The 11422-nt window shown below is 40.3% G+C and overlaps 1 protein-coding gene across 4 annotated transcripts in view; it reads right to left on the bottom strand.

The window, feature by feature from the left end:
* The window catches only part of CRY1 (cryptochrome circadian regulator 1), a 32879-nt gene that overhangs the window by 11676 nt on the left and 9781 nt on the right, over positions 1 to 11422 (bottom strand). For all 4 annotated transcript variants that reach the window (XM_079992607.1, XM_079992608.1, XM_079992606.1 and 1 more), the window contains exons 2-4: positions 2931 to 3039; positions 1649 to 1791; positions 552 to 736 (exon numbers count right to left, since the gene is read on the bottom strand). In XM_079992607.1, the coding sequence (XP_079848733.1) occupies positions 552 to 736; positions 1649 to 1791; positions 2931 to 3039 (437 nt within the window). The remainder of the gene's footprint in view (positions 1 to 551; positions 737 to 1648; positions 1792 to 2930; positions 3040 to 11422) is intronic.

The raw sequence follows: 11422 nt of genomic DNA, 5'->3' as shown, positions 1-11422 counted from the left end.
AATTAACTAAAATAAAAGGTATGTGATCCCCTACAAAGTCTTAATACTAGAGATTTCTTGTCAAACAAACCCAGTCTATTTTCTGTTATAATCAAAGTTTTCTTAAGTCAATGGTTGTAAGTCAATAAAGTGTTACTGTCATCTGAAGAGAGATTATTAATTCTTCTTGTAAAAGTTACTAGCTTTAGACACTCCACCTTGAATATGGTACTGGGAGAATAAATTAAGTGTACTGTATTAGGAAAAATGCTTCTCTTGACATTCAAACTATGAATTAATTTAAGGATATTTCTATCAACATGTGATACTAACTAACCAACAGCATTTGCTCATTATTCTTCTTCAAGTCAGCTATTGTATCCTACAGTGTTAGGGATTTATAATCCCTTTGGTCACAGGCTGAGGGAAAACCAGGGATAGACTTTTTGTGTGCAGCCCTGATTGTCAATTTTCTACGATTAAACACAGACAGTACAACAGAAGGGCCATTAAAAATACTGGCATTTATTTTTGTAGTGTGGGAAGAATATTAATGAAGTTTCTTGGATTACCTAGTTCTTCCAAAGATGGAACACCATATTTTTCATCATGGTCATCAGAAACTGGAGTGGTACACTTTGACATTACTTCTGCAGTAATAGTTTCTACAGGCATCTCCAATGGCTCCATTCTACTTATTAAAGTCTGGAATCTCTTATAGGTAAGGGGTGGTTGTCCTCCATTTAATTCTATAATCCTAAAAACATGGAAGAAAATTTTAACTTAAGGTAATGTTGTTACAAAGCACTGTAGGAAACAGCATATTTTTCTTACCCTTGACATGAATTCTCTTATATCTACAGTCACGTTATATTGCAATTACAGAGCTTAAATTCCTTTATCAAATGTCCACAGAAAGGCCTAAAGAGACAACTACTGTAGTTGTATTAGACTGCAAGTGTAAGCATTACCACCCAGGCAAATAACTAACCTATGAATTAATGATAGAAATAATTTAGACCAGAAATATTTATAAAAAGGTGACAGGAAAACTAGTGAAAGCCATACACTGCAGTTTTCATCTGGAACGAAGAGCCAATTTTGGCCTGCAATGCCTTTTTCACCAGACTATGCCCACCTATTCATCGGCTGATGCCTCTCATGAGGTCAGCTGACTGGTGAAAGTGCAGAGTCCAAGGGTTTTCTCGCCCCCAGCAGCTGAAGTTTCCCAAAAAGTACCTTCTTTGCTCCTCTCCCTATCAGATGATTGAGACTTAGGGCTCAAACAGGAGGAAGGAGCGATGCCTGGGAGTGCTTCGCAAAAGAGAGAAGATTGGTGTCCATGCACTGCTTTCAAAGGGCAGCTTTTGGGGCAGCTTTTTTTCCTGGAAATTATTATTATTATTTTGTGAATACTGAGTATTCCAAGATGCGAAAAATAAACAGAACACTGAAAACACTGGTAAGTAAACTGCCAAATTTGACTGGTATGGTACCAAATCATTATGTGGCAATATTTATGAAGCAATACATTCATAAATAGGAAAATATTCATGGAAAATATGGTAATGAATTTTTTCACATCATTGCTAAAACTTATATATATTGCATATTATGTTACCAGGAAGCTTATCTTTCTCATTTTAAATTCACAAAACTATTAACTTACTTATCTAGGTCATATAAAGTATGTGAAATTCGTACAATGACTTCCACTCCTGCTTCACTAGCCAACTTCTTAATTGCTGCATCTCTCTCCTTCCCAAATGGCTCAGAGTCATACTCAATAGAAAGTTTTGTAATGTTCCATTCCTGCAGTTTTGGAAAAGGGTTAAAAGGATAGTTGTTTCAGAACATGGAGAAATAGGGATAACATATATGAACATTAATACAGTCAAACCAAAAACACAAGTGGCCAACTGCATATGGACAGCCAAAAAAATTCTGAATTTCTGAAACTGTAGTTGGCTGCAGAGAATATGTGAGCCAAGAGTTCTGCCATGAAAGATTTAAGCAAACTGAAGTAGTATCTATAGCTCCCTCCTCTCAGGAAGCTATAGCTGTAACAGCACAGGCAGAAAAATGAACCTATATCCCAAATGCAGTCTCAAAGGCCTTAAGAGTACAGTGGTACCTCGAGTTAAGAACTTAATTTGTTCTGGAGGTCCATTCTTAACCTGAAACTGTTCTTAACCTGAGGCACCACTTTAGCCACCACCGCACAATTCTCATCCTGAAGCAAAGTTCTTAACCCGAGGTACTATTTCTGGGTTAGCGGAGTCTGTAACCTGAAGCATCTGTAACCTGAAGTATAACCCGAAGTGTAACCCAAGCTACCACTGTATTTTGACAACTATATTCCTAATATTCACTTTTTTCAGCCACTGCCTGAAAAGACTAACTGATCAGATGCATAATCCAGATTAACAGGATCATTAATATATGGAAGCAGGCCTTTCCTCTTTCATAAGTCTGTTTGCACACACTCTACCTTTGTTTCACTTGAAAAATATCTACCAATTTTTGACAGCTTTGTAGGAAGGAAGAACAAAGGAGAAAGGAATGAGCAGATACAATTGTTACCGAAACATACCCTAAGTAGCTTTTTGTTTGTAGCTACAAACATCTTAATGTTTGTGTACAGTGTATTGTGACAGTATTACATCACAATGAAAATAAACATTTTTTGAAGGGAGTTTTAATTTTTAACATTTTTATATATATCTGAGAAAAGTTACACACCTGAACTTGTTGTGTGTACTGCTTTTCAAATTTTGCCATAGCACTCAAATAAAAGAACATTGATCCAGAGTAGCTGGATCTGTTCATGTTCCTGTGAGCTTCAAGAGCTCTCCAAATCAAATGTGAATATGTTACGTTACGTTGAAACAACTTGATAAATGTATAGAAGTTGTACAGAAGCAGCACTGGAGAAAAGCATCAGATATTACCTTAAAGAGCCTGGGAAACACATCTGCAGGCTGCCCTCGAATCACAAATAAACGAGAATTTAACTTTCGTAAGTTGGCATCCAAATCTTCAAGACACTGAAGCAAAAACCTGTAAGGAAGATATAAGAAAAAAAAACACATGGAGTTAAAAAAACTCCCTGAAGTTAACAAGATTTTCTGCATGAAGGAACAGTTTTGACCCAAATGTCACAATTATGCCACATTCAAGGGTTCATGTTAATGTTCTAATAGTGTAAAAACTGGGGTTATAATAAAACCTCACATTTTAGCAGCCTTCCCCAACCTTGTACCCCCTAGATACTGCTGCACTACATCAGTCTTGGCTAGCATATCTTATGGTCAGAGATTATTATTTCCAGACCAACAGCATGTAGTAGATGGGCACTAGGATGGGGAACACGCAACTGCTCACATCTTCTCAGTGCATAGTCTCACTGTGTAGATGATTTGCCAAACAAATCAATAGTCAAGATTATTATTATTAAATAAATTTAAATATTGCCCATCTGAGGATCACAGAGCAATTTACAGTGGTGCCAAAGATGTCAGCAAATTCAGAGATTTATTACTCTGGTGATATCTGTAATGGAATAATAGCAGGACCAATATGCACTTTTGGAACTCTTAAGACGATTAAGCTCAGACAGGATTTAAATGTTTTGCACAGAATGTTTTCCACAGAATCTATTAGCTGTCAAACACCTTTGCTTTCTTCATCAAAGCAAATTCAGGTACTTTGCTACATTAATTATAATTTCATATTGTATTATATTTCAGGTACAACAATTCATGGGAAACTACTGAATTTTATGTGCTGCTAAATGTGCCTAATGGGACGCAGGTGGCGCTGTGGGTTAAAGCCTCAGCGCCTAGGGCTTGCCGATTGAAAGGTCGGCTGTTCGAATCCCTGCGGCGGGGTGCGCTCCCGCTGCTCGGTCCCAGCGCCTGCCAACCTAGCAGTTCCAAAGCACCTCCGGGTGCAAGTAGATAAATAGGGACCGCTTACCAGCGGGAAGGTAAACGGCGTTTCCGTGTGCGGCTCTGGCTCTGGCCAGAGCAGCGATGTCACGCTGGCCACGTGACCCGGAAGTGTCTCCGGACAGCGCTGGCCCCAGGCCTCTTAAGTGAGATGGGCGCACAACCCCAGAGTCTGTCAAGACTGGCCCGTACGGGCAGGGGTACCTTTACCTTTACCTTAAATGTGCCTAATACATGCAGGTGGCGCTGTGGTCTAAACTACTGAGCCTAGGGCTTGCCGACTGGAAGGTCGGTGGTTCAATTTTCCGCGATGGGGTGAACTCCCGTTGCTTGGTCCCAGCTCCTGCCAACCTAGCAGTTTGAAAGCACGTCAAAGTGCAAGTAGATAAATAGGTACCGCTCTGGCGGGAAGGTAAACGGTGTTTCTGTGTGCTGCTCTGGTTTCGCCAGAAGCGGCTTAGTCATGCTGGCCACATGACCCAGAAACTACGCCGGCTGCCTTGGCCAATAAGGCGAGATGAGCGCCGCAACCCCAGAGTCGTTCACAACTGGACTTAACTGTCAGGGGTCCTTTACCTTGAAATGTTAATACAGTTAGCTTCATTTTCCTGAATGGCGCAAGAGTGATCTTACATTGTAAGAAATTCCAGAATGTTAGCCAAGTTAGTCTTTTGCAGCAAAAACAAAGAGCCCTATGGCACCTTAATGATAACAGATTTATCACACCATTAATTTTTAGTGACCAGAGTCTGGTTCAACACAGAATGCTTAAGTAGAGCTATAATAGCAGGGTCAACTAGAATGAATTTAGATATACACTTTAAAATGCATTTTTCTCCTGAAACAATTTTAATTTAAGCATTAAAAAGTTGCTAACCTATTTTTTGCTTTCAATTAAGCATGAGATAGTCAAACCCCAGGGGAAGGGGGCTGAGATCAGCAGTTTTGTTAAGAAATGTGTAAGTCTTTACCTTTAAGCTTTTTCTAATTCATCTCATATATTTATGGTAGCATTCCTAGAAATGTTTAATAGTTCATTGTTGCATAATTAAATTCCTTTATTAAATTGAATTATCAGACTTAGAACAATTGTAATTATAGAATAGCAATACTAAGTCAACTGCCTGCCTTGCTTAATCCTACAGGTCTTCTGCAATATTCCTATAGTTTGATTGGTATGTTTCTCATTTTTCAGAAACACAGATGTGCACTGATATTTAAGACAGACTTATATTTCAACTATTGTTTTAAAGGATTGCATTAAAACCTACTCACTGTGACCAAAAAAATGCAGCTGAGTGGCAAAGAGAGAAAAAACTGCAAACTGGAATGCTTTCTTTCTAGCAATCAGTATTTTTTGTTTGTTTCTTTGTTTCATAAAAGTAAATTTCTTTAAAACAACAAAATATTAAAATACTAAAACAGATTAAAATTCACACCAGCATTTCTAAGCATCTCAGTAGCCTTGCCTAAATAAGAATGTTTTTAGCAGGCGCCAAAAAGAATACAAAGAAAATGCCTGCTAGATATCAATAAGCAGGGAGTTCCAAGGTGCAGGTGCTGCCACACTAAACAACTGAGTTCTCACAAATGTGGAATGGGTATTTTGTGGCACCTATACTAGTGCCAATTCCGCTGATTGAAGCAGTCAAGTGGGCACATGTGGGGTAAGGCAATCTCGTAAGTAAACTGGTCCCAAGTTATTAAGGGTTTTGTATAATAGCAACACCTTGAACTTGGGCCCAGTAGCAGACTCGCAACCAGTTGAACAGCCACAATTCAACAACAATTCATTCTTAGAGGACTTCTATTATGTACACTACAAGTCTGATATTATGACCTGAGTGCTCTTAGCCCATATAATCAGAGATGAAGCTATAGGAGATATTTACTGTATTTTTCGCCCTATAGGACACACTTTTTCCCCTCCAAAAATGAAGGGGAAATTTGTGTGTGTCCTATGGGGCGAATGCAGGCGCACCGACCCCTCTCGCTCTCCAGGCTTCAGGAAGCTCTGCACAACCCTTGGGAGTCGCGCTGGTCTCCCAAGGGTTGCGCAGAGCTGCCTGCATTCTGAAGCCTGGGGCACGCTGAAGAGCGTGCCCGGGCTTCGCACAGCTCTCCGCAAGCCTGGGGAGACCGGCGCGACTTCCCGCCGGGCTCCCTAGGCTTGCGGATAGCAGGCTGTTCTGGGGGGAATAATTTTTTTTCTTTATTTCCCCCCCAAAAAACCTAGGTGCGCCCTGTAGGGCGGTGCGCCCTATGGGGCGAAAAATACGGTATGCAACACCTATCTTATTTGCAAACATAGTACTTCAGTCAAGTGGAAGAGGAAGTTGTTCTTATTCAACAGTAGTGATGGTCTGTATGCAGTCTTAAGTGTCAAAAGTGACCTATAATCTGTATAGCAACCATACAACTTTATGAATTTATTAAAATGTAAATTAACAATTTTAAAGAACAGTTCTAAAATTATCACCCAAGTCTGATCAAAATTACCTCATTTCAAATAAACAGTGCCAACCTCAAAAAGTGGTTCTTTTCTAGAGCAGAGGCAGAGATGCCCATAGCTGCTGGATCCTAGACTCTCATTCCCAGCCCCATTTACCCCCTAAACTTCCATTATAAGCTCTAATTTTTGAATGGTGAAAGCTACTATTCATAACCTATAGTTCTTAGATATCTTGTGCTATGAAAAATATTATTTGCACAAGCTCAACTGATATTCTTTATGCACTTATTATTCATTTGCAATTTTTATATCCTGCCTCTTCTTCCAAGAAGCACATGCTTCAAGATGCAGCACACAGACAGCTGTATCTAATGCTGTACCAATAAAGATCTGTTTATGCAACAGGACTCTCTTCTCCTCCTCCCCACCCCCCACCCCAAATCTGCTCCAGAAGGTCCCCAATACACAGGAGCAGATTTTGAAGATGTGCAGGTACTGGTTCCTCCCTCCATATTATCCTCACTACAATCATGTGAGACAGGTTAGGCTGCGAGACAGTGATTGGCCCAGGGTCCACAAGTGAACTTATTGGCTTTAAGAATTTGATCCCCCACTCCATCTTGATCTGATTCTCAACTTCAGATCACACTGGTTCTTTGTTTGTGAATCTAGAGGGCAAAAATAAGCAAAGAAAAAATACACAACTAATTATTAGCTTTTCTGTTCACCTAATGCAGATGAAAGGAAGACGCTGCCACTACTGACAATCCCTTCTGAGATTCTAGAAGTATTTTCTACCCTGCTCTCACGTCTACCTTTTCAACTTTTAGAGTAGACAAATGCTACATTGAAAGCTGATCAAAGCATTCCTCTGCTGATCAACCAAAGATTTTCAAATACATATGTATCCGTTTTTGTTACTCTGTGTGCACATCCATGCATACACTTACAGTGTAGTGCAATGACTAGAGTCTGGATGTGTGAAATCCAGAATCAAATCTCCTCACTAACTACAGATACAAACATAAAATCTCTCAGCCTCAGCTACTTCTTTCAGAACTGTTTTAAGGTTAAAATGCCATTTTCACTTTCCCAGAGGAAAAGGCAAGCTATTAACATATCATATTCAACTGTTTCCTTGCACATAATCAGAATTACATTGTTCTATTTAAAATGTCTAAGTACTTTGCATGAAAACTCAATATACAGACACACTGAATAATTTGTAATACCAGTTTATCAAGTTAAGAATTAAATGAAACAATACTATGCATGCTTTAAGAAAAATGATAATCAATCTAAGTGTGCAAAGGAGGCCTAAATGGAAAGAACCTCTTGAGAACAGAACATATACAATTTAATCTTCAAAGTCCCCAACAGATTGGGGAAAGGGAGTGGGGAAGAGAAAGACACCCAGTATAACAAACCCTTAATATTTCTCTCCATCTGTGTTAGCTTTTAATTCATTTCCTTATATGATTTCTAAAGGATTGTTTCAATATGAATCAACAGAAAGGGCTTCTTAAATAGGTCGTTGCTCTAGCAACCAGCAGCCTGTTTGGACTACTCCCGTCACAATGACCTACTTTAAGGATCATGCTACAACACAGTTTCATAACTAGAATTTCAAGTTAATCACTGCAATGTTTTGAAGAGATCACACTGCATTACCAGCCAGAAATAAATCAGACATTTGCTGAAACAGAAAAAGGGTACCACAACTGAACTATCTGCCATAATTTGCAGAAAAATTACATCTTTGAACATACAATATTCAAATTTCAAAAAGACTTATTTTAAAATTGCAACTGTGCTATGAAAGGTGTAAGAAATAGTATAAGAAAGCCTTCCACAATATGAAAGAATATAACACAGTGTAAGGAAACCAACCAATCTAGGATTCTTCCATTCTCCCAAATGCATGTGATCAAAACTAGTATCACAAATAGTAATTTTTACCGTTTATAGGCAGCAGTCAGATATCTATATAGGGCTACTGACCAAAGTGCTACAGTATAGACTAAAGAAGTTCTTCCTTTCTTATGGCATAATGGATCAAAACTATAGTTCAGATTTTCTATCATGAAAGTTCTAGGACTCAAAAACTTTGCTCAGAAGTCTGGATGCACAGAAGTTAAACCTGAATATTGAAAGTCAACATATATAAAGCAGTGGTGTCCAAACTTTTTTCAAAGAGGGCCAGATTTGATTAAGTGAAGGGCCGGATTAGGCACCTGAAACGGACTTTGGATGTGCCTGATATAAAGAGTAGGCAATACCCACTTAAGACATACTAATGCTCACCTACTGAAATGTATGACTGACATGGAATTTCACACTTTTTTTCAATTTTGAAAAAAATGGGGGGGAGGCTCACCTTGCGAATTAAGATGTTTTTATTGCTTGTCACTAGAGTTTTTCCATTTTAAAAAAATGTTAATTTTATTACCTATTAATTACCTCTTTTTGGATCTGATACAATTGGGGTGCGGGAGTCTATCAACTGAGCTAGGAAATCCACTTTCACCAAAATTCCCTCAACTTCTCTAAGGCAGTACCACAAAATCACTTTTGTGTGTGTAAGAAACACTCATTTTTGTACACTATCTACATAAATTTCTGTAGTTAGCATCTAGTTAAATATTACATATTTCAGTTCTGACAAAACACTATTTTTTGAACCTGGGAAAATATGAATCACCACTAGATAGAATGTAATTATAACATAGTATTTAGGTGAGTAAGCATAATGGGCATTTATAGCACAGATGGTGGGACAAGGAGTGCCTTTTACCAAGTTCAGCTGGTGTACTAGCAACAGCCCTACTTAGATTAAACAGATCTTGAATCAGTTAGTGATGTCCTGGTTAAATCGAGACTGCCTACTGCAAAGCACTCCATGTGGGGCTGCCTCTGGAGATACTTCAGAAACTTCACCTAGGGTAAAATGCCGTTGCCCAAATGTTGGTTAGATGAGGTGCTCAGAGCATATAACTACAACAGTTTAACAGCTGCAATGGTTGCAAGATCATTTTTAGGTCCAATTCAAAGTGATGGTTATGCCCTTTGAAACCCTTAATGGTTTGGGACTGGGATACTTGAAGGATCACCTACAAATAGGAAGCTGCCTAGATCTTAAGATCAGCCTTACAATTAGCCTGGCAGACATATAAGATGGAATTTTTGGTGGCAGTCCCATCTATAGAACTTCCTTCTCTGACAGCTGTTCAGATTTGTTTTAGACAGATCCTACAAACTACATTTTCAATTGGTTAAGCTGGTATCCTATACAGTGGTATCTCGGGTTACAGATGCTTCAGGTTACAGACACTTCAGGTTACAGACTCCGCTAACCCAGAAATAGTACCTCGGGTTAAGAACTTTGCTTCAGGACAAGAACAGAAATCGTGCTCCGGCGGCACAGCAGCAGCAGCAGGAGGCCCCATTACCTAAAGTGGTGCTTCAGGTTAAGAACAGTTTCAGGTTAAGAACAGACCTCCGGAACGAATTAAGTACTTAACCCGAGGTGCCACTGTACTAAGAGTGGGGAGGTGGCTGGAATACATATGGTTATATCATCTGTTGTTGGTTTGTTTTTATTTAGTAATATCAACATTGTATTGATTTCAATTCTGTAGTTAACAATGTTGCATTATTGCTGTCACCTTTTATTTTAAGTACCGTATTTTTCGCTCTATAGGACGCACTTTTTCCCCTCCAAAAATGAAGGGGAAATGTGTGTGCGAACGCAGGCTTTCGCTGAAGCCTGGAGAGGGAGAGGGGTCGGTGCGCACCGACCCCTCTCGTTCTCCAGGCTTCAGGCAGCTATCCGCAAGCCTTCTGAGCGCGGCGGGAGTTCCCGCGGGCTCCGAAGGCTTGTGGATAGCAGCCTGCAGCCTGAAGTCCGGGGAGCGCAGCGCCAACTCCTGCTGCGCTCCCCAGGCTTCAGGCAGCTATCCGCAAGCCTTTGGAGCCCAGAGGGAGTTCCCGCCGCACTCAGAAGGCTTGTGGATAGCATCCTGTTCCAGGGGCTGGGGTTGGGGGAAGCTTGGGCTTCCCCCGCCCCGCAAACCCTGGGAGCGGTGGCAAGGTTGTGCGCAATCTTGCCGCCATTCCTGGACCTGTTCTGGGGGGCTGGGATTGGGGGAAGCTTGGGCTTCCCCAGCCCCGCAAGCTCCGGGAGTGGCGGCGAGGTTGCGCACAATCTTGCCGCCGCTCCTGGACCTGTTTTGGGGGCTGGGGTTGGGGGAAGCTTGGGCTTCCCCCGCCCCAGCCCTGCGGCTAAAAACGAAGCCAAGACAGCGAGCAGGATCCATCCCGCTTGCTGTCTTGGCTTCTGCCAAAGCCGCGCGCAGCCTCTCCCGGCTGGAGAGATTGCGCGCGGCTAAAGAGGAAGCCAAAACAGGCAGTGGGATGGATCCCGCTCGCTGTCTTGGCTTCTTTGCTCTTTGGGGCTGGGAGGGGATAATTTTTTTTTCTTTATTTCCTCCCCCTCCAAAAAAAAAAACCAACTAGGTGCGCCCTATGGAGCGAAAAATGCAGTATAAATTGCCTTGGAAGGATCCATGATCCTGAAAAGCAGAACTGATATTGCTTCAATGAATGAGAATTAAACCAGTGAGAACATTTACTCTAGTCATGCAATTAAAAGCAAACACAAAAACTAAAGTTAAAATCTTCCATATTTGGATTCCCATTAATGAAAATTAAAATACTATTTAAGAATGTCCATTGCAATGAGAACTAACAGTAGAAAGAACTCATGGAAGAAAAAGTGTTGTGAAGTCTATTTACCGTACATGTGCTTATCATAAATAGAATTTATGCCAGATAAACAGGTAAAGGTTTCTAGGACAGACTCTTCCATCATCTATATATCACATTGAATATAGCAGGTAAGCACATTTGCTCATTGCAAGGAAAGTCCATTGCGTCACTATCATTGTACAAACTATGCTGTATTTATACATAACTGAACAAACTGGTCTTCTCCGATATAACCAAATCTTTATATACTGCTTGACATTATTTAGTTCTCAAA

Source organism: Podarcis cretensis (assembly GCF_951804945.1).
Source record: "Podarcis cretensis genome assembly, chromosome: 10".
In the NCBI taxonomy this organism is placed as follows: domain Eukaryota; kingdom Metazoa; phylum Chordata; class Lepidosauria; order Squamata; family Lacertidae; genus Podarcis; species Podarcis cretensis.
This window is presented reverse-complemented; position numbering and strand designations above follow the sequence as displayed.